The sequence below is a fragment of the Helicoverpa armigera genome, chromosome 6 (assembly GCF_030705265.1).
Source record: "Helicoverpa armigera isolate CAAS_96S chromosome 6, ASM3070526v1, whole genome shotgun sequence".
Taxonomy (NCBI): Eukaryota; Metazoa; Arthropoda; class Insecta; order Lepidoptera; family Noctuidae; genus Helicoverpa; species Helicoverpa armigera.
The window spans coordinates 299,634-324,743 of NC_087125.1; the positions used below are offsets into that span (position 1 = coordinate 299,634).

General features: G+C 35.7%; 1 protein-coding gene and 1 pseudogene across 1 annotated transcript; one reads left to right on the plus strand and one right to left on the minus strand.

Annotated features, from left to right (window-relative positions):
• Positions 1–5,176: 5,176 nt before the first annotated feature.
• LOC135117010 (CKLF-like MARVEL transmembrane domain-containing protein 4) lies at positions 5,177–12,055 on the plus strand (annotated as a pseudogene).
• Positions 12,056–13,630: 1,575 nt separating this feature from the next.
• On the minus strand, positions 13,631–24,670 carry LOC110376994 (plasmolipin). Its single transcript, XM_049835910.2, has 4 exons — positions 24,396–24,670; positions 15,962–16,082; positions 15,480–15,740; positions 13,631–15,230 (listed from the first exon to the last, which is right to left on the minus strand). The coding sequence occupies exons 2-4, from the start codon at positions 16,067–16,069 to the stop codon at positions 15,144–15,146; spliced, it is 456 nt and encodes a 151-aa protein (XP_049691867.1). The 5' UTR covers positions 16,070–16,082; positions 24,396–24,670; the 3' UTR covers positions 13,631–15,143.
• Positions 24,671–25,110: the final 440 nt, after the last annotated feature.

Below are 25,110 nucleotides of genomic sequence, written 5' to 3' on the forward strand. Positions count from 1 at the left end.
TTGCTTTGGGAATAAGCATGCCCTGCCCGTCTGTCTGTCTGTCTGTCCCCATCGGGACTAGGCGTGTCGATTCAATTAACACTTAGCTAGCAAGTAAAAAGGCCACGCTCCCTTAACCACGTCATAATTAACGGCAATAGAACGATCGGCGATAACACGACATTGAGTTAGTTTCGTGCAAGGACTTAACCTTTTACCTTATGAATAAAACATAGGTCAGGTGCTTGAACCGCGTAAACTGTGGGTATTCTTGTATTGATTATGCTGTATTGCTGGAAAGTTTACATGGTAGCAGAAATCGAGTAACTACAAATTGAGGAAAAAACTCTTTCAGGGTTTCCACGTCTTTCGTCTGTGGTTACTGGATTCCATTAGGATTTGTTATTCATTACTAAAGGTGGTTTAATTTGGTATAACCTTCTCTGTCTTCCCTAGTCATACACCTATCTCTGTAAAGCCATTATCAGCAATAGGGCCCTTATGATTTGAGAGTGATGTCGTGCTTTGTTTAGATTACAATTAATTGTGGACTATTACGAAAAGAGACCAGAGATCTTCATCATATTGCTCTAAGGCATTATACAATCACAAACATGGTTTTGGAAATACTTACAACTTGAGTAATTTTCAATATTCCAGGTACAGTCTTGACATAGGCAGGGTCGAACCGTATGTTGGTCTGGACGGCTGTGCTGGACGTGACGGTCGTCGTCGTCGTGTGCTGCCCGGGAAATACTTCTGCCATCTTTGATTATCTGGAAACGAACAACGTTGAGGTTTAAGTGAACTATATTCCGTAACTCTATAAGAATGTCATTTTTGCAATTAGAGATTGATTGGGTGTTTGTAAGTCGTAAGAATCGTAAGTCAGCACTGTGTATTCCTGTACCAGTAGACATTATTTATTAATTTTATGCAGCTTTAATTGAATGAATCAATCAATACCCAATAGGATTGATTGTATTAGAAACTTATTAGTACTCGAATAGTTGATACAGTAAACATATTGACTAACTATTTCTTTTCAACTTGGCGCGCACAGATGCGGTAAATACGATAAAAAGATAGTCATAGTTTTTGTAATCTTGTTTTAGGCACTTTGAGGAAATTAATTCAATGACAAACGAACTTATACAGATTTACCTGCTTAATCAATTACAATTAAATTTTGTTCTCAGATACTCTAGATTAAACCCTGAGAAATGACATGGGAATGGCTAGTCTTGTATAAACAATAGTCCTTGCATACACATTTCAATTAGCAGATTGGTAAAGCATTATTTGTTAATACATAGATAAACGTATGAATCATAGATGATATATTTCACATTTACTGATAACACTTGTATCTGTTATACTGCTGTGACATGCAAACCGTTATTGAGCTGTATTGTAAATGTTACACTTTTACCAAGATAATTTAGTGATTCATGTGGATATTTTTTTATTGATTGACTAATGTTTTTTTATCTATTTATTATGCCTGGGTAACTAGGTTGAGGAGGTCAGATAGGCAGTTGCTCCTTGTAAAACACTGGTACTCAGCTGCAACTGGTTAGAGTGGAAGCCAACCTCTACATAGTTGGGAAAAGGCCAGGCAGATGATGATTGACTAATGTTATTGTAAGTACAAAAAAGAGCCCTTGTTGAATGTTATCCTTCTCTGTGTGAAAGAAACCTGTCCAGCAGTGGGATAATAAGAGGCTGACAATGCCTAAATATGTAACAAGAGCATGCAATTATTATTAATTTGATTAAGCTATCATTTATCATCATTAAATGAATGACTGGCTTTTCCCAAGGTATTTTGATGTTGATAAGAAGCAAATTATTTCATTGTTTTCAAAGTTTTGTCTGATTAGAATATTATTCATTTTAGTTATAATTTATCTCTGCATGTCCGTTCCTGATTGCAGCTACATTAAATTAGGAAATAGCTCATTTTGGTACTGCATATTTTAGATAAAAAGTGTTTTATCAGACATGACATCCCATGATACACAAAATCATTCAATAATTTAAAAAGTATCTTCTAACATAAAATGCAATGTATATTATGTAACATACAGAGATAGAATGTGAATTAATAATATGACAATATATAAATACTTATAAGATTTACTATCATAGGTATTTGAAATGGAATGATTCAAACAATATGAGGCATAAACATATAGGTACTGCTACACTTATTATGGACATGAAAGTGAAACCAGTAGGTCTAGTCTATATCAAGTTAATACTGAAAAGAGAAAGTTGTTTACTTTTGCACAAGATAACTAAAAAAAAAAACAAATCTCATATTATCACTTTCTTGATTATGGAATTTATGTATATTGAAAGATAATTTCAATTATGATTGTGATGATAAAATCTTGTAAAAGAACAAACATGCTGTATATTGGTGGGAGGAAAACTAGTGAAAAAATATTATTGATAAGCTCCAAACAGCCACTAAAATGGGAGTTTCCGCGGTTATTTCGAGTAACTTCCGTACTTCGTTTTGAAAAAGTCTGACGGGGAAATTTTCAGTAAATGTTATAATAGCTGGCATGTGAACAACTTGTGACTGAAAAATTGAAAACTAAAGTTCGCTCCGGTTTTTATCATCAACCACGTTATACACAGTACGTATGCCGCTTGTCACCACCTAAAATAGCTAATATTGAGCAACATACATCAGAAATAAACACAACACTACAATTTAACACAAAATTAATTGAATTATTCACTTACCTCGCTTAAATGTAAACCTAACCACAATCACTTTTTCTTAACGACTACGTTTTTGGGGAAAGTTGCGGCACTAACAACAATGATTAATAATAGGTGTAAATTAATATCAGGTGATAACCCGAACGAGCACCACTGCGAACAAATCCAAATCGTAATACTATCGTGACACTGACATTTACGTGACACTCGAAAAGTTGCAAATCGAGCAAAACTTTTGCTATATAATGAGCATAAGAAATGGCGTACAAACACATTACTGACTAGTTAGAGCAAGATAAACATAAGGTTACCTCTACAAATTAATTTAAGATCTATGGAACGCTAGAGCACGTTCCAATACCTCGTCTAGTCACATAATATTTTTTTAAAATTGGTTAAGCCAATATAAAATTTTAGAAGAAAAGCTGCAGTATTTGTATGTAGTATGCTGGGATTATTGTTTTTTGATTTCTTATTACAACGCGCAATGCAAATGTATTGAAGTATAAATCAATCAATCAATCGTTTTGAACTCGTGTAACATTAATTAGTTTTTTAACGTACCTAAAATTAATTATAGGGATGTGCTGTGCCATATTGTTGCAGTTCAAATTAACTTTCAATCAATTTATGTTTATTTACGAATTTTATTTCAGATACAAAAGTCAGGGCTATAATTCTATGGGCATTGCTTTCCTCTACCTATTACTTTTTGTCATTATTTAATATAATCATAATCATCACTAATAGCTATAGTCAAATATACACTCAGCGGCACGGAATTTGGCCCAAACAAACACAAGTAGATATCAGCCCAGATAGCCGTTGTAAATTCTAATTTCATATGACATATTGTCAGTAATTTCGTAATTGTTAATTAAAATACAGAAAAATGTGTGTCTGTTTAACTTTTATAACACTTGAAACAGATTCCGTTGTTGGAACACAAAGCAGAAAGTTAAGTTTAAATTCAGATAGAAATTGCCGAAGTACTAAGCACGTTCCAAAAAAGCTAATGATTATGATCATTTTTTGTTTCTCTTTTATTCACAATTTGATCTGAAAATTACCCTTGCAGCTCAAGTTGCTCAAGTAGTGTTGCTAAGACGTCAAGGGCGTACGCAGCGGAAGATGGTTGAAACTTTAAGTGCACCGCGTACATGTAAAAAATATGCATAGAAAATGTATGACCAGACTGGCCTACACACAAGAAGACCCGAAAGTGGCAGTGTAAGGTGTTCGTCGGCGCACGACGACCGATTTATCGTACGTGCAATAATCAAAAATCGGTTTCTCACTGCGTTAGAGATACGCCAGCCTTTGCAAACAGCAAGAGAAGTCAACGTCCGTAAGCACACATAAGAAGAAGGATGGAGGAACGGGATCTGCGTGCTCGAAGACCTACTCGAGGCCCGGAACTTCTCCCGCACCATCGCATAGCCAGACTTAGGTTTGTTAGAGAACATGCAAATTGGACGCATGACCAATGGAGTAAAATTTTATGGACCGATGAATGCAGAGTCGTCTTAAGAGCTCCAGACGGCCGTAAATGTGAATGGAGAATGCGCGGAGAATGGTTTCTTCCCACCACTACCAAGCAAACAGTCGGTTTTCATGGTGGGTCCATCTTGGTGTGGCGAGGCATAAGTTCAGAAGCCCGTACTGAATTATTGGTTGTCGAAAGTCGTCTGACAACAGTGCGGTATATTGAAGAGATCCTTCAAAATCATGTTTTACCCTGTCAAGGATTCATAGAAAGTGAAGAATTTCGTTTAATACAGGACAATGCTTGACCTCACACAGCTCTTTGCGTAATCGATTACTTGTTCGAGTTCGGTATTCAAAAATTGGACTGGCCTGCAAGAAACCCAGCCATGAATCCTGTAGGACATGTCTGGAACATGCTTAAAAAACAGGTCCGAGCAAATCGTAACCCACCACGAACTCTCAGTGAACTGAAAACCGCGCAGGTAGCTGCCTGTGAGGAGATCTCTCAGGTGGAGATAAAAAACATCATCCAGAGCATGCCAGATCGTATGCAGGCAGTCATCAGATCAAGAGGAAGAAACACCCCTTATTAAAATTCGATAACTTTCTGTTTTGTTAAAAATGTAGAATTTAAAAGTTTACGGTGATTATTGCGGTAAAGGACTCTGTTTTGTAACTTAATGAAACTTAATGAAAATCCTCACAATTCTGTTATTTGTTAGTCATTTTCTTTTGGAAAATGAGTAAATTAAACAATTTTAAAATAAATATTCCGATTTTTCATTTAAATAATGGTTATAAGACCCAAATGTGCTTGGGCCAGATTCCGTGCCGCTGAGTGTAATAGTAATCAGTTTTCGTGTAATCTTATCACTAAGATTTCACTTTGGAATATCTTTCATTGAATTACCTAACAGTTTTCCAATTGTTGGTTCACAACACTAGTCAACTGACATTAATTTGACATTGACAGGAGTCAGGCAGAACTTTTATTTTTGTGGTGATTGCTCTAGCGGTTCATCGTACATAATTTTCTTATAAAAGAATAAATCTCATAACAAGTTACAGTCCTAACAGTAACATTCAAGTCTAAATACCCAACAAAACAAAATAAAGCGGGTTTATGTAACATATTCTATGTGTAATCGTTACGTGTAAGACGTTTCGTATGAGTAAACAAATAACAGAACTCCCGCGGAGTTATGTCTCACTGCGGTTTGCTTAGACATCACGTTATTTAAAAATATGAGTCATTGGTGTTGTGCACGGCTCAATATCGGTTAGTAATATCGTGTCAGGGTCACGGAGACTACGTGTGGAGCATCCTCAGTTCTCTGCGCGATGCGGGGTGCTCATTATCCGTGATATCGTGAACTGTGTTTTACTGTTTATCAACAAACATCATTGAGAGTAGTCCTCGTCGTGGTCACTTCAAGTAAGTCTCTATATAAATATTTTATAGTTGGATATCAAGTATATCAACAGCAATCATGTTTTAAGTAAATATTAAGTGATACATTCTTGTTTACTTTTATTAAGTTAATTAAATTCTTTACCTTTTGTTAATAATGCTATATCAAACAGCTAAGTTATTTAATTAGGTCTATAAATAAATGAGATAATTATTCAATATTTTATAATTTAAAATTGAATAAGACATGTTACAATATACCACTAAATTCTAAACTAAAATCTGGTATGATTCCAATTAGTCTGTTACCTAAATTAATTTCAAAGTTCAGAGTTATTCAGAGTCATGAGATTCTGAATAAAAAAAGTTTAAAAGCAGTGTGATTACTTAGTTACTGCTGTTCTATTTAATTGATCAATTACATACTTTTTGCTAACAACCTCTTCAAGTTCAATCTCAAGGCAGTTTTATCCATTGTGGCCTTCAAATCCTTCAATACATTATGTTATCACATCATCTGTTATGTTCTTATCAATAACAGTGTCAAGATATAATTTCTGGACATGAGTTGAGCTGGATATGTTCAATAAAATACATGTATGATGTTTAATTTATATGAATAAAGAACGAACATGTAGTAAACTATGTATTTATACCCATAATAAATCAAAATCAAAAATCATTTATTCAAAGCAGGCTGAAAAACAGCACTTTTTGAACGTTACATTACATGAGACAGCCCCAAAAACGCCCATCCTTCACCACTTCCTATGTGTTTTTGATGGGAAGAAAAAGTGGCGCAACAAACTCCCCAGAAACACATGTCTGTCAGTCTTAAAAGAAATCTGAATAATTACACTCTGAATACAAAATTATGTCATTCAATAATCAAATTAACACATAACTTAGTAATTAATTTATAAATAAGTCATGACTGTGATTTGTACTACAAAGGTTAAGGAATTTATTGACCTCACTTATAACTGAATCATTCATAAACTAACAAGAGCACGTGAACTTGTAATTCCTGATAGCCATACTAATTGAATTGGCTTCACTCAATGGAACTTCCAATGTAACGCTGTGTACTAAGATGATTTACAACGGCTGGAAGCAAGGTCGAATTGTTTGAGCTAGGAAATAGGGACATAAAGGCGATAAGTGTGTTTAACAGCTACTGCAGTTTCACTGTGTGTCCTTTTATATGCTTACTGTGTTGTTCTTGAATCACTTTTTAACCGACTTCCCAAAAAGGAGGAGGTTCTCAATTCGGCCGGTATGTTTTTTTGTTCTCAGAATGTAACTCTTTACACTCAAAAAGCTTCATCATTTGGGACTATCAATCGAAGTAGAAGAAGGCTATTGAGAAAATCTTATTGACTTTAACTCAAAAATTTATGCAAATTGCTCCTACACTCATACCCAACCCTTTGCATTGCCTAAAGCCATGATTCCATAGGTGTGCACCACTATGAAGTTTTTGACGGCAAATGTTTCTCTACTCTGTACCCGCGCGGAGTCGCGCTGACTCGTCCACAGTTCGCGGAGAGACATTGCGCAAGCAATTTTGGTGGAATCTCACCATAGCAGTCCTAATGATTGTCCAATTCCAGATAATCTCTCATCATGGCGTACCCGAACCAGTTGCCGCCGCCTCCGCCGCAGACCATGGGCTCCACCAACACAGTGTTCATCACGGAAACACGCTTCGACCCCTCGTACCTGAAGACTGTCCCCGGGATTCTGAAGGCTATTGTTATTGTAAGTACATTCTAAACTATTACTTTGCTAACATTATAATGATGCACGGTTTGATTGAACGACGTGCTTGACTCAAAAGCTACTGAGCTGATTTGGAAATATTATTTGAGTGTTAGACAGTCCATTTGTTTAATAGTAAAGTAAAGATATAGGCTTTATTTCTACCCAAGTGCTGTGCTCGAAGTACTTCTCCCTCGACGGAAGTACGGACGGAAGCTAGTTTCTTTCCTAAGGATAAAAAGGGATGTTCTATAGAAGTTTGGTTCGAATTACAAAAGAGGATCATATCATTTCTGTAGATCATATCAGTTTCCTGGGTAACTCGATGACTAACAATATGACTAACGCTGAAGTATGGCATCGTCAGGACATCTGGACATTTTATGTGATTCCCTTCTAATCTACCTTGAGTAATGCTTCCGGTCAGCGTCTTGAAGAGATAACACTATTGGCTTACTCATCTACACCTTCTTACAAAACCATGTTCAGTTCTTTGAATGCGCTAATCTCAGTGTTAGATAGCCCATATAGCAAGAAAGACTATCGGGTAACTTTTTTCCGACTGCGTGAAGTAGTTCCCACAGAAACCGCTGGCGGAAGCCTGTACTTCTCATAAACTAAGTAACTTCCTCTCAGATAATATAGCAAATCTATTGCGCATGTACAGTACAGGTATCTATTAACAATCATTAAAATTGTAGTCACAATCTCACAATATTCTACAACGTAGAATGCTTTCGTCAAGCATTACCTACATCTTAACCTTTATGGCTCGTGATTAGCGCCGAACAAAACAAATAATGGCTTGTTACGTCAGTTCGTCATTATTTACGCATTACTAGCACTGACTAATCGCTGAGGCCATTGTGATAACGAGATACACCTGGCGGGTGGCCAGGGGACGGGCTTTGCTCCGAGATAACGTACGAAGGAATTTCTAATAATATAGGAATTGGCTAATCTCCTTGAGCAGCCGCCGTGGCCGATAAAAAATAGGAGTTGGCTAATCTCCTTATGGTCGCGTGGCCGACAATCGGCTAGGAGGACATCAATATAGGAAGAAGATAGGACGCAAAAGAGTCAGAAATTGAGTCAGTAGGGTTGCAGTAATCATGAGTGATTTACCGATACGCAGATCGGTGACATTCTCTAATGTCGTCATCAATGTATATCGATCAGCCTTTAGCTTTGACATGTTAGTATTATACATGATAATACATAGATGAGATCACATTACATAGGTGAATAGGGACAATGAGCTACATGAAGGTGAAGCTCCCTCCTAATCAGCAGACTCTTTGTTGTGCCAACCACAGGAGTTTTAAGCTCAGCCCATTATAATACACGTTATAAATATTACAAAGTAATACACGTAACTGTGTCGAATGAAGTCTTTGATCTAATAGTTTTGTAGGACGAATAATGTGTTCGAAGCAGAGTAAATGACAGGTTTGCAATACAATAGTTTGTTCGGCGCTCAATTACCATGTACTTTATAATTCACATAGAAAGAAACTACATAATTATCGGTAGCAAAGGCCTTATTTTCAAATGCTCCACAAATAGGTTCACAGCTCCTATTGAAGACTCATGGGAATTTGAGTAGGGAAAGTGGAATAGGGTAATTAGCACTTATCATAATTGGATACCATTCTTTAACCATCTCTATTGTATAGCTCATAGTTATATTTCAGTATGTAGCTATATGTTGTACTTTTCTTTCAGCTTTTCAACCTAATCGGGTTTATCTGCATCCAATCCTCCGCGTTCTGGTCAAACGGCCGAGGGTGTACTTCAACATAGTGGCGCACCTAGGCCTCTGGTTCTCCGGCATCCTGCTGGTGCTGTACCTGTTCCACGTAGTGGAGAAGTACCACAACATCAAGTGGCTGAAGATCGAGATGGTGGCGTATATTGTGATGGTGTTCCTGTATCTCATCGCGTCTACGATCGTCGTGGCGTTTGGCGCCGCTGCCTATTCCGCTGCTGGGGTGAGTTGTTTCCTTTTGGTAAAGTTTTTTCTGCATCATTATGTTAAGACGTTACTATAGTTGGCCTTCTGTTAAAATGTAATAAAGGGAAGTCGAAGGGTCAGACGGAAGACGCTGGATGCCTCCAACAGGTATCTGTGGAGATCTAAGGGGGAGGCCTATGTTCAGCAGTGGACGTCCTATGCCTGAGATGATGATGATGATGATGATGATGATGATGAAGGGTCAGACATGTAGGGATACGATTTGGAGATTTTCGGGGGCGATAAAGGACCTTCCTTATCGATTTCTTAAAGAAAATGGGTGCACCAGACATATTGACGCTAAAAAATTATTATGTTACTCACAACTGTTGTGCAATTGTTCTTTCTACGACAAACAATAGTAGTAGAGTGTATTGTAGTGTAGTCACAGATGCACAGCTGTCAATATACCATCGAAAACAAAAGGTGCCGCCTTTGTAGTAACGCGGCCGTACGTGACCGACCTACTCAATATCTATTAATATGTTTATGAGCTTAACTATTGCGTTAGTTTTGTTTTACTATTAATTAACTTGAAATGAGGTAAATAGTTATGTTTTGTATTGGTTTTTTTGTCTTTATCGTTCTGTGTGGTCTGAGTAATGAGTATGGTTATATGGTGTTATCGGTCCGTTTACAATATTAATTAGGTAGGTATCGTAGGAGTTAGAAATCATCAACTCGTGGCGGGACCACCACAAAAGTATTATGTATGATCGCAGAAAAAATTGACAATCAGGCCTATTGGAGCATTACAAAGAACTTGAGCACAAGAATCTGGATTTCTGCGTCTCTAGAGATGAAAAGATAAATAGGTGTTAAGAGCAAGGCACTCCTTAAGACTGTCCTTAGCATACTTTGCTCTCATCCACGGTCCTCTAAGTTTCCCAAGCGTGACATGAAGCCATGCGTGTTTATTGCTTCAGTTTACGACTCCTAAACATTTATAGCGTCCATTACGGAAAGTCAGTCGCTTATTATATGTGGGACTTGTTCAATAAACCAGACTACCTACATAAGTTTCTCTATACAATGGGCGACGATGGTGAACGAATATCAACAAGGCGCACATGATTGGTATTCCATGCGGACTTTTAGAAAATATTTAAAGTGTATCGAATGAACCACTTCGCATTCTGTACAGTGGTTCAAACGTCAAGTTTCTATGTCCTAGATTGCGGATAGGCTGGAATAGGATATGGCTGGATCGTGCCTAGAGTCTTAGGCTAAACATACCTTAATGGAATAGGTCCTACGTGGGATGATAGGTATTCTAGCTAGTATATAAGGATGTAAGAATTAAAAAATCACCTTGAAAGGTCTATCTAATCTCTTTCCAGTTCTTCGGCTACCTAGCAATGGTGCTATACGGAGGAGACGCCTTCCTCAAATACCAGGCCTTGAAAGCCGGGGAGTTGGCCCAGGGGCACAGAGTGCAAGCCAAGCAGACGCACGTCACCACGCCACCAGCGCTGCCCTAACACTGAGAAGTATGAACAGAAAGAGGTAATCTAGAAATGAGGTTTTGTCTTTGAAGCTGGCTGGTAAGATGTAGGAAAATGAAAGGAGACTGTATATGAATAGTACACGAATATATTGTTGTGAAGGATTTTGATGTATGCAAGATGGATGGTGCACAGAAATGAGATTATTTTATGATTGTACGAAAATTACAAAAGGTTTTTTCAAAAAATTGTTCTGAAATCATTGATGAATTGGTTTTCAGAATAGCAAATTATTGCATCTCCTGTTTATCGAATATGGTCTTATTAGCGATAACATTGAAAGTACCAAAATAGATCATATTTTTTTTATTCCGTGTTAGATATGTCATGAGATCTAAACGCTGCTAACGTCTCACAGATGTAGAAATAATAAAACCAGCACATTGTTTTCTTGCAATGCAAAGTAAACTAAAACGCCTAAGATATAAAGTTGAAAATTGTACGTACTGATTGAAAGATGATTGCATCACAGTTTATTTACAAAGACTAGTTATAAGTATAGTTATTGTATTGTATTTAATTCCCACCAAGTTATGTTAGCCGCCCGGTTTCACTAAGCTCATAATAATCATGTTTTCAGTGAAGTCTGCTATACGTTGATAAAGTGAGGCAGATAAGCGTTGATTCCCGCCCTAGTAACCCGAATATGTTATGCATTTGAGAGGATTTGTGCATTATTATTCGTTTTATAAATGATAAGGGAATTTTACAACAGTATTTTATTATGACTCATTGTTGCGCAGTATACCTGACTATGTCTGTTAATTTACTTATGATGTTAGTAGGTAGTTAGGTAGGAACGTTGGATTTTTGTTTATGGGTGTCTTAAACAGGTTCTCCAGAAGGTTCTTCAATCGATGTCAATTGATAAGCTCTATTGCCTGTACAATAAAATATAAATTCTTACATAAGCATAGAACAGAAGACCAATTACCCATTTGGTTTCTCTGCATGAGATAAATTGTACCTTATGGTACTAGCGATAAAGTTCATTATTCAAGGGCAATCTAGAGGCGAATATACTAAAAAAATAACATTGAAAACCGGGCGATTTTTATGTTAGTGTTGCACAAGGGCTTCAAATACCTCAATGTGTACTTATTTATATTTTTGTTACTTGTTTTTGAACATTTTTAGAGTCAATCATTTCTTTTGAAAATTAATTTTGACCGACTAAATAGTGTTCAAAAATAAATCGATATTGTTTTATAATTATTATTAAATACTTAATGATATTATATACCTAACATATTCTTAAGCATTTTTGTGATAATATTGTAGTAAGCGCTAACTTATTTTAATCGTGTTTATAAACATATTACTGTAAATAGTTATCAAACTTTTATCTACTTTTAAGAAATCTATTACCATTTTTATTATACCTTCTGCGCATTTTTTCGCATTAAATGTTGCGACCAACTTCTTTACTTCTTCGCGCACCCTAATTTATAAAAAAAACTTATTTCTTACTCCTATCGTGAAATATATTAAATATATACCTATATAAATAAGTATATAACTGTCCGTCCGCTATTCCCACTAAAGCTTTGCTCACACTATGTGTCAAATGTATCTTAACCACGTGATTTTAAGAGTATGCTCACTGTTGTAAATTATGCTCTAACACTTGTTTATTATAAGGCAAAATATATACTTATACATAGCTCATTTATTGGTGGAATATTGCAAATTATAATGTTTAAAAAATAAAAGCAAAACTTCTGTGTTGCCAGATTAATTCTGTAGTTGGCAACATTGTCTAAAGAACTATTTTGTCGACCGCAAAATACAATAAAAAAATGTAATAAAGTTTTGTACTATATGTACCTACTTATTAAATGAACTGTTCCAGCTATACTTTGTAAAATATTCCATTTTGATACCGGTATAACCGGCTATTGTTAATATTTCTATGGTCATTGTTGTACGAAATAAAACAAGTAAAATATAAAGGAATTGTGGTTTTATTGTGTTAACAGTAATTCGAATACCTCAAAGTTCACGATCAACAATAAGTAACATCAACTGAAAGGGCGTAAATGCCAGTAACAAGCTTATTTACATCTTTTCAGACTGTACTGTAGAAAGATATATAAAAGTCTATAAAATACATATAAAAGAAACGAGTTTCGTCCAAAATTGTGCGTAAGAGCCACCAAAAAAACAAAGATAAACATCGATATCGCAATAGCGATAAATACATTGTTTATGTTTTGGAAGTAACAGATGAGACTGGAGGCTTTTCCACACCACGTTTTAAAAGCGCCGCTTTTGTAGCGGTACAAATTACAAACTGTTCAGTAGGATAAAAGCAAAATTGCTAAAAAAAAAGGAAATACATTGATTTGTGCGTAAACTCATGGCTATATCAAAAACTGGGTAAGACTCCCAAAAGTTCGAATAACTTATACTTATGTAAAACCCGGCCAAGTGCGAGTCGGACTCGTGCACGAAGGGTTCCGTAAATTACAGTTAAATCAACCTATCTCAAAACTATAAGAGATACTTTGATCAAACCAAAATCGTTGAAAGAGTTAATTAGCATGCATCACCTCTATTTTTTTTAGAATTTTATACCCCGTAGTTATAAAAATAGAGGGGGGGGGACATACTTTTTACGACTTTGAGAGCTGATATCTCAAAAACCGTTCACTTTAAGAAAAATGTTTTTTAGAAAACTTTATATCATTTTAAAGACCTTTCTATTGATACCCACGGGTATGTACATCGAAAAAAATTTCATCCCTCAGTTACATGTATGGGGGGCCCCACCCCCAATTCTTTTTTTTACTATTTAGTGTCATATTTTTGTAGCGGTTCATACAACACATATTCCCATCAAATTTCATCACTGTAGTACTTATAGTTTCCGAGTAAATCGGCTGTGACAGACGGACAGACGGACAGACGGACAGACGGACAGACGGACATGACGAAACTATAAGGGTTCCGTTTTTGCCATTTTGGCTACGGAACCCTAAAAATTGAAAAATCTTTTAAAGATGAATCTAGTTATAAAAGTACCTATACATTTATTCATATAACAACCATCACTAAAATGCAACGATGACTCATAAGCGATAAGCCAGTTTTAATATGCCACATAAAGCAGTATTTATATCAATCATAATATTATAGTGAAATACATAAAAAGGGCAATCTGTCCACATAATCGTAAAAACTGAAGTTCAAACGAATTCAAGTGCAGATCTTTGATTGCTCAACACTGGTTATCAATAAACGATAAGTTTATGTGTTAACATTGTTTAAGTGAAAAATTAACTGGAAAACTGTCAACAAATATTCCTATGGTTACACAGGTACAAAGTCCTTTGATTAACTTATAAAAATAAAATTTAATACACAAAATAATACTTAAAATCATAACAAATGTGACTTCAATTAATCTACACTTACATAAACAATGATTATTATAATAATAAGCTTATCTTAATGCATTTTAAACGCATACACCTCAATTTTTTTTTTGAAGATATAAAAGTCTTTAAAAATTAAATGCCCAAAAATATTGGACCCATTGTAACATTAGGTTTATAACTATCCAAAAAATATGGTGGGTTATCTTTTATATGTATATTAGTAAAACATTTAAAAATATACATGGCATATATTATTTTGTAAGTATATTGTTTGGTTATCTTATGTACAAAAGGTAAGTATGTGATAAATTCACAAAACATTTTATAAAAATACGTTAAGTATGTTGTATATAACTCTCCGGAGATATAATGTAACTACGTTTTAAATCCATTCGATTTTAAGTCAGATATTGAAATATAGGCACACAGAGAAGGCACTTATAAAGCTATAGCAAGCAATATAAAACTTCCAAAGAGATAGACTATAGATTTCTCTATGGATCTTATGTTTCATGGATATTATATTGAGATCTTTATATAAGTCTCTCATTAGGAATAACTTCCTTTACAATGGTTAAAAACAACATAAACTATCCATAATCCATGATAGGTGCTCAAACCATAACTAGTTCTTAAATATTTGTGTTATGAAATTTTGATAAATGTTGGTTTGCTCACTAAAAAGAGTTACTAAACTTAGAAATAGTCAATCAATACTTTGATCCTAAACAGAAAAACTAGAATAATCTTAAACAAAGACTGAAATAGGTTTTGACACTGGCATCTTTCATATTTAAGATTTATTATTATTTAAGTATAGAAAACCAGGTCAATATGTTAGTGGAGTTGTTAGTAAAAGATCTTACATATTACTGTGGTGGCAGCCCTCTCTTCCACGCCTTGTACTTCAAGTATGCATCAAATCCATACGCTATGATTGCGCATAGACCGAAGAACTGAAATAGAAGAATGTTGATTAATGTTTAGTTAGGTATTACTTAAGTAAGGTATTTTGTTCATAAGAAACATATTTACAACTATTTATGTTTATTACAAATTCTCACTATGTCCGTTTCCCTAAAACAACTGTGTAATTAGAAAATTGAAATTAAAATAAACATACTAACTAAAAAGTTCTCTTAAACTGACAGTCATGTTTTTGGCGAATTTGAGACTTAAAAAGTAAAAATATTGAACCAACTTACCCCAACGGCATATCCCACACTTTCCCCAATAGTTGAGGCAAATATTGAACATCCGATATACGTCAGACTCATGAGGATGCAGTATGCAAACTCTAGCTTATACCATGGCCACCTGTCGAACTTCTCCACAAAGTGGAACGTGTACATGAAGAGAAGTCCTGCGGTTATTATAATACCGACCCAGTACAGTATATTGTAGAAAATTGCTGACACCCATGACCAGGATATTTTGATGCATATAAAACCTATGAAATTACATGCCTGAAAAAAGGTACATTTTAAGCTGACAGAAAAATACACTAAATAAATCTTAATCATGATGATCCTATGTAAAAAATTTGGTATCAACAGGAAGGAAATGTATGTTTAAAAAAGCCACCATGCATAAATAGTCAAAGAATACAAATAATTTAACCCATTGTATGTCAATGCGCAGATAATACATGAGACACAATTGATTTTCTATTATAGAAGTTTCTTACCAACTGAACAAGTTTGAGTATCCCCGGCACAGTTTGCACATAGCCCTTGTCAAACCTGACTATTTTTGAGGGTCGCTCCTGCTGCGGGGCCTCTGCGTTGTAATTCATTTTGAGCTAATACCTGAAATTATAAATAGTTCAATGAAAAGGGTTGCTTGATAATTTTATTCAGCGAGATTGATTGTGGCAGTTTGAAGTAGGTGTACTGACTAATGCAACTAATCTGATAACAAAACCAATAGAAGTACTTTATAGTATTTAAATAGCACCAGCTTAACTAATTCCATGAAATAGAAATACTTTTATTTTATGATTTTGATGCACTTACATTGAATTTTCACAGTCATGTGATAAAACATCCAGTGACCTTACTACTTGCAACACAACATAGACAAAATGTTTTGATACATTCGAAAAATACCTAGCTATGGTGACCACCCAGCCTTCGGCCCTAGATTAAGTCTGTACGCACACATGTATAATGTGCTGACTATAATTTTAAGAACTTAGGTAGATAAGTCGCCCCACCGGAGATGTCGCGCCGAGATGGGTCAGACAGTAGATTAGTTTTTTCAACAATTAAAAGTACCTCAGAATCGGTAACACGCTTTTAATTTGTCTCCCGAAATTCCTTAGTAGTAATACTTAGTAATTTCAATAGTTTCCCACTCCGGAAACAAGAGTGGCGCAGCCGGTAGGATTTCGCTGTTATATTCCTAAATTCTTCGCGGTTTTAAATTCGTCGCGTGTCTCGAGGACGAGCTGCACGATAGCTGTGGGAATTTAAGGACGAGTGAAATCCGACGAACCAAATAAATTACTCTTGGTGCGTGTGGGCAAACAAAGGAATACCAAGGATGAGAGTAGCAGCTGGCTGGTGAGTGATTTTTCGCCAATCCATGTTCCTCTATCCCCAATACTTAATACCTACATTATTTTGAGATTAAACCTCTCTCATTATAACGTGTTCATTTAGATTATTGGCTTATCTCATTGTGTTCTATAAATAGAACCGACATAGAGTAGTTAAACTTTCAGAGACGCCAATTAATTGTTATCTCAAGTGTATTCTTTGCATTGATATTTTTATAAATGTGTTTTATTAAAAGTAATAAGTAAAGTGTATGTAATTCTACACCTAATATAAAAAAAATATATATTTTATACATTAATATTTTTAATTTTATTACCTAAACTATTACATACATTTTGCGTCTAATTATTTTCTGATTTACGTGTGTTATGTTTGAATTGTGTTATCTTGTGTGTTTCATAGCATAGTCAATTGTACTCTCACGAATTGTTTTATCTGTTCCGTTCTCTACTCTGTGAACATGATGACTTCAGTGACTATTGAACAAATACCCAAAGAAATTATTCAATTAATACCTTTGTATAATGGTGATAAAGACAGTTAAATCTTTATTTGCGAAAGTGTCAGTATGTCCTTGACCGATATAAGGGTAGCCACGAACAAAATCTTTACGTTTATAATGTTTTAACTAGTCGATTGAGAGATGACGCCGCAGCGCTCTTATCAGAACGTGAAGATATTGTGACATGGTCTGCTTTTAAAGATCTACTTATTCAACATTTTGGAGACCCGCGTAGCGAAGCGTGCATTAATATCGAATTAGAATCCTTAAAAATTAAATCCGGTGAAAGTTATTTAGAATTTTGTAATAGAATCCAAAGTGTTCGATCATTATTGATGTCCAAGGTCAACATGATTGAGGATACTGATTTGAAGAGTGCAAAGACAATTATTTATAACAATACGGCCTTGAATGTGTTCTTATACAATCTCCCAGAGAATATGGTTCGTATTGTAAGGCTTAAGGCACCCTCTAGTTTAGAAGCGGCCTTGAGTATAGTACTTGAGGAAGTTAATTTCTTAGAGCAGTATAATACTAGGAATCGCATTTACGGTCAATCTAGCAGTTTCGGATCAAAATTGGTAATGACGCCAGCGGGATACAAACCTTTATTGCCAAATAATATTACCACACCTAAATTTAATTTCGGTATTCCACAGAATAAATTCAATCAGCCCCAAGGTCAATTACCAAATGCATTAACATCACGCCCCAAGCCTGGGTACTTACCCCAATCTCAACAATTTGGGTACAGGCCACCCCAACAATTCGGGTACAGGCCACCTCAACAATTCGGGTATAGGCCACCTCAACCATTTGGGTACAGGCCACCCCAACAATTAGGATACAGGCCACCGCCACAGTTTGGCTATAAACCGTTGCAACCTCAGCAGTTTGGTTACAAATCCCCCAATAATTCTAATACCCCACAAATACTAAAACCTCAAACGCAAACTACTGATGTGTCTATGCGAACAGCCCAACCTAAATCGAATGTACCACAAGGTTTCAATTTAAATGAATTGTCTGCTGACGACTATGAGCCTTATTACAATAACTATTACTCTAACTATGACGATGACTATTATGGTGACTCAAATGAAATTAATTATCATGACGAGACTCATGTTGACTATGAATTACAATCAGAAAATGAAATTCAGGCACTGGATTTTCAGGAGAGTGCCTCGACGGACAAGAAATCTTAGAATTAAATTTTGACTCTAATTTAGAGCTACCGTATATTTATGTAGAAGAGATAGACGCAAAATGATGATAGATACTGGTAGTATGAGATCGTTCATTGGTCCTACAAAAGCATATGAGTATTTTACGACTATATACGTAATGAAAATTTTCAGGTGGTTAGTACTCATGCTACTAGTAGACATAATGAAGTAATAGAAATTCCTCTTCTACCTACCTTTGTTAGTGACGATTGGCATAAGTTCTATGTATACGAAGTAGATCCACGGTATGACGGGCTTATAGGTAACGACCTTTTACAGCAATTAGGTGCAATTATTGATCTAAAAGAACGAATCTTAAAACGAATTCCACTTGTATTCCAATAATCAATAATAATTTAAATTATAAAATTACTGTACAGCCACGTTCAGAACAACGATTTAAATTGCCAGTAGATCAATATTCAGGTGACGCTATTCTTGACTACCAAGAATTTCGAAATGGACTACGAATGCCTAGTGCTTTAGTAAACTGTGATAGTGGATACGCATTTACAGTAATTCAAAACACTTCAGATTGCCCAAAACAACTGACTATTTGCCAACCTTTCACAGTAACGCCATATGAAAATACAGAATACAACATTAATTTTACTACGACCAATACTCCTCTAGAAATTGACAAATTACTTGAAGAAAATTTAGATAAATTAAGACTCGATCATACCAATGGCGAAGAACGTGAGAAAATTTATGCACTTTGTAGGGAATATAAGGACATATTCTACTGTGACCAAATCCCCCTTACGTTTACTAATCAGGTTAAACATCACATACGTACCAAAAATGAAGATCCTATATACATTAAACCCTATAGACAGGCACCTTTCATCCAAAACGAAATAAATAATCAGGTAGAAAAATTACTTCATGAAAATGTTATACAAGAATCTCATTCCCTTGAGTGCTCCAGTTCACCTTGTCCCTAAAAAGAAGGATGCGTCTGGTGAAATTAAATACAGGATGGTAATAGACTACAGACGACTGAATGACATAACCATAGACGACAAATACCCCCTACCTAATATTAATGACCTTTTCGACAAACTAGGAAAGAGTGTGTACTTCACCACATTGGATCTAGCAAGCGGCTACCACCAAATAGAAGTAGAAGAGAAGGATAGACAGAAGACAGCTTTTTCGACGCAAAATGGCCATTTTGAGTTTCTCAGAATGCCGTTTGGACTTAAAACCGCTCCTGCTACCTTCCAACGGACCATGGATAATATTTTGCGTGGTCTGCAAGGACTCCACTGCATGGTATACTTGGATGACATAATAATTTACGGAAATAGCCTTGACGAAATGATAAATAAATTAAGAATTGTATTTGACCGACTTAGAACAACTAACATGAAAATTCAATTAGACAAATCTGAATTTTTACGCAAAGAAGTGCTCTACCTTGGACACACTATAACTAAAGACGGGCTAAAGCCTAATGACGACAAAATAAACGCTGTATTGAATTACCCGTTACCAAAGACAACGACAGAGATTAAGAGCTTTCTTGGACTTGTAGGTTACTACAGACGTTTTATAAAAGATTTTGCAAAATTACTCAACCATTGACAGCCTGCTTAAAAAAGCGCAACAAAATTGTTATTGACCAGAAATACATAGACGCATTTAACAAATGCAAGGAACTCCTGACACATGCCCCACTGTTACAATACCCTGACTATGACAAAACATTTATACTGACGACCGACGCATCCAATGTCGCTCTAGGCGCTGTGCTGTCACAAGGACAGATTGGCAGTGACAAGCCCATTGCGTATGCTAGTCGTACCCTCAGTGATACAGAATCACGTTATAGTACCATCGAACGTGAACTGCTCGCTATAGTGTGGGCAGTAAAGCATTTTAGGCCCTATCTGTACGGTAGAAAATTCTATATATATACTGACCACCGTCCCTTAACTTGGCTCCAATCTCTTAAAGACCCTAGTAGCAAACTCACACGTTGGCGGTTACGTTTGCAAGATTACGACTTTGATTTAATTCACAAAACGGCAAACAAAATACAAATGCAGACGCTCTGTCCAGAATAAAAATCAATGCCTTACTCACAGACGACGAAAATCAGTCTCTAGCAGTTAATATTGATGAGAAGGAAGATAAAAATCTAAATGAATGTGCAGATAGTAAAGGTTCATCAACAGTAACGATATCTGATTCTAGTCGAACTATGACCTGTAGTCCTATAGATTTTTCCGACAATATTAGAGAAGTTCACTACGATACAAATGAGTATCCAATACGATCAGTGTCCAGTAAGTCGAACGAAACCGTTCATTCCGCTGTAGAATTAGAATCAACCGGTATACCTATTTTACATGAGGCGATCGACACCAAGCCGAATCAAATCTTAATATTTTCATGGTTTAAAAATCAAATGCATGTTAAGAACCTGTCACGTGACAAACAAAAGATATTAGAAGTTTTCCTGCCAAAAGATAATCCGCAATTAGTAAAGGACTTTTTAAAGGAATACATACAGCCAAAATTAAAATATTTCATTTATTTTGAGGAGAATGAACATCGGAAACTATTTAGCAATATAATAATTGAACTATTCAGAAAGGGAACTATTAACCTATTTGAATGTACAGAAAGAGTTATTTTTGTAGAAGATGAAGGAGAGCAAAAGGCACTTATACTTAAACACCATGAAGGAAAGACCTGTCATAGAGGCATAAAAGAAACGCTAGTTAGGCTCCGTAGAAATTATTATTGGAATAGAATGCAGGAAACTGTAACAGCCGTCATAAACAGTTGCGATGGGTGCCGTAGAATGAAATATGATAGGAAACCCATCAAACCTATATTACAACTAACACAAACCCAAGACGCGCCTTTTCAAGAGCTATTTATAGATCTTTTTAGTATAGAAGGTAAAACTTATTTAACTATAATTGACGCATTTAGCAAATTAGGTCAGGCAATCGAAACTCAGGGAAAATCAACTCCCGAAGTAACTAGAGCACTGATGAAATATTTTTCGTATTACGGTACACCCAGAAGAATAAGCTCAGACCCCGGAACCGAATTTAATAATGAACTAATTAAGGAATTTTTGAATTTACATAAAATTGATTTCCACATTGGAACCCCTAATAACCCCAATTCAATGGGTCTTATTGAGAGGTTCCACTCCACTATAATAGAAATTTACAGACTGGCCAAATACGAAAAACAATGTACTGATGCGGCTTCGGTTATGACTTATTCTGTTCTGGCATACAATCACACTATTCACTCAGTCACTGAACTTGCACCATTTGAAGTTGTCTTCGGACATACCGACTCAAGCAGTCCGTTTAGCATAGAATTAGAAAAACGTTATTTCCAAAATTAGTAAAAGATCATGCAAAAGAATAAAAACATTATACGAACACTTAGCAGACAAAATGGTTAATATTAAAGAAAAGAATAGAGAGTAAGGGTGGTGAAGGTGAAATAAAGTTTAAAAAAGGAGAAATTGTTTTCGGTAAAGACATAAATAAGCGTAAAAGTAAGGATAAGCCCCGATATATAAAAGCTGTAGTAACAGGCAAAGCAGATAAAAATATTTTACCTATAAAAATAGGAGAAAGGGATACCAAAATTCCTATTAAAAATATAAAACGTCCTCCACAGGTGCGGCATATTATTGATGACAGTCACGATGCTGTCGCTGGCCCTTCATCTGCAAAATCTTGAAGGTAATCCAGGAGTTTTACCGGTGAAACAAGGTCATGCATATTTCCAAACTGATCAGTGGACTATTGTAAAGATCATCAGCCTAGATCAAATTTATACTGACCTTAACTACATCTCTACCAACTATCAAGCGCTTTGTAATTTAATTGATTGGAATGCATCATACTCACAAGAAATTATGACTATTAAAATGCATACAGATTCCATACGTGATTTAACTGTAGAAAAATACCAACAGCTTATACCATCCAAACGATCTAAACGAGGACTCATTAATCCACTGGGCTCTATTATAAAATTGTTACCGGTAATTTGGATCATGATGATGCGTTGAAGTATGATAATCTCATTTCTAAATTGAATCAAGGTCAAATCACTATATCTAAAAGGTTAACATTGGTCTCTAAAATGTTTGACAGTTTTATTAATGCCACTGAAACTATTGAACAGAATACAATTAACTTCCATAACAGGTTAACTAAAATTGAAACATTAATTAAAGATTTAACTGCTCAGCAAAATAGTTGGATTTTTCTGACGTACTTAACTGGGTTGTTCAATGTTTTCATGAGTAACTTTCGTACTATATTTATTAGATTAAGTGAAATCGAAACTGCACTTGCATTAAGCAGAGTCTCTATTTTACATCAATCAATTGTTAATTCTTCAGAACTTTTATATCATCTTAAATTAATATCCGAATATGAAAGCTTAATATATCCTCCCGAAGCGAACTTGTTAAAAATAGAAGAGATTATATGTGTTAAATCATTTATTAAAAGTAATCAAATAACGTTTATAATGGAGATACCACTTACCGATAATGTTACTTATAACTATTATAAGATTTACTCCCTACCAATTTTCCATGACACCGAAAATAAGACCCTAGCTATTTTCCCCAAATACCCTTACCTATTGGCGAAAGAAAATAGATACTCACCAATCGCAATACCGTGTAGACCATTCTCTGCCGGTGCTCGCTTCCTCTGCACTGCAGACAACAGGATCCCCTTCTATGAACTTACCTGTGTCGAACAGCTTATGAATTTCGAAAACGACCTTACCCTTTGCAAACAACATCCAATAGAAATCGAACAGGTCAGAGTCCAACAAGTCGCTAACAACAACTGGATCCTGTATAGTGAAGAGAAGACCACACTAACAGAACGATGCAAGGATGAGACCAGTAGACAATTGGTATTTGGTACTTACCTGATGACCATCGAAGAACCCTGTGAGGTGGAGATTCATGGCATACACATTAATCATCGTATCTTCATAGAGTCCGATGTGGTGAAAAGAGTACCAATCATCGCCTTACCTCAGTTACGCACTAACGCACAGCTATCCAGTACACGTGCACTTGATATGAAGGGCATAAATCTAGACGAAGTGAAATATATGGCGTATTCGTTAAAACATAGTGAAGTGATCGAAAGTGTTTTTGATAAAAGGGACAGTAGCTTCAGTGCGTCCTTGGTGTACGTGACCTTAGGTTTAGTTATTTTAAGTATTTTTGTATTTTCCGTTTATGTTGTTCGGCTCAAATTGCTGAAATACACGTGTTTCAAGAAAAATTATCGGAACCAATCTAAAATCGATTCTCCCGATAATTTTCCTCTTAAGGTCGGAGGAGCTATGGTGACCACCCAGCCTTCGGCCCTAGATTAAGTCTGTACGCACACATGTATAATGTGCTGACTATAATTTTAAGAACTTAGGTAGATAAGTCGCCCCACCGGAGATGTCGCGCCGAGATGGGTCAGACAGTAGATTAGTTTTTTCAACAATTAAAAGTACCTCAGAATCGGTAACACGCTTTTAATTTGTCTCCCGAAATTCCTTAGTAGTAATACTTAGTAATTTCAATAGTTTCCCCGCTCCGGAAACAAGAGTACCTACCTGTTTGATAATGTTGACAACTGAATATTTAGGCTAAAATTTCCTTCCTGCTTACTGTTTACTAAAGTACAGTGATGGATAGGTGTACTAAATTAAAGCTCGTGTAAAGTGGCAGGTAACGCCCTTACATATGTGAATTGAGTTTTAGAGTTGATTGCGACAAAAATAAAGGAAATTTAAGGAAAATAATAATTTATTTACCTCTGCGGTGTCCGTTCTGAGCAGTCCAGATTTCACGACCCTCCGGCTATATCTTTCAAGCTGTCTGTATAGGATATAGTCGTTCCTCGTTTTTTCTGGGTTCAGGTCAATTAGGGCACATTTTTATTAATTCTAAAAGAAACACACTCATTAAATTAAGTGTCATCAATTAAAAATTATTGAATGAATGTGATAATCTCTGCTTGCTTAGGGATTTTGACAGCTTTGGAAAAGCGAGACAGCAAGCAAGCAGCTAGCACGCGTGAAGAAACGAGAGAGAAAGACACGATTTTTGACATTAACATACCGTGATGACGGCGCGCGCGTTCAGAATCGCCAATTCTTTATTATTTATTTGCTATCATAAAATGGTAGCATATTGGGATTAATTCAAGTTGTAAAATAGTATCAATATGGAATCAACAGTGCGCAGCTTGTTTAATAAGCTTTACTGTCTTTTTTTGAGTTACCAAGAGGTACCAAGTCAGGGCTGATAATCACGTCCAATAGTCTGTGTGGCAGGGGGCTCGTGGGAGAAAATGAATTCAAATGAAAAAGAACCACTGACTGCCACTGAGTAAGGGAAGATGAGATGAGCGGTAAAGTTCCGCGTCCCCGAACATCCCGAATAAGATGCAATGCTTTCTTTGGAAATTTTCCGTTATCCATATTTTATATTTTTTAGTCTGCCTACGATGGTAGGAATTGGAGTCTG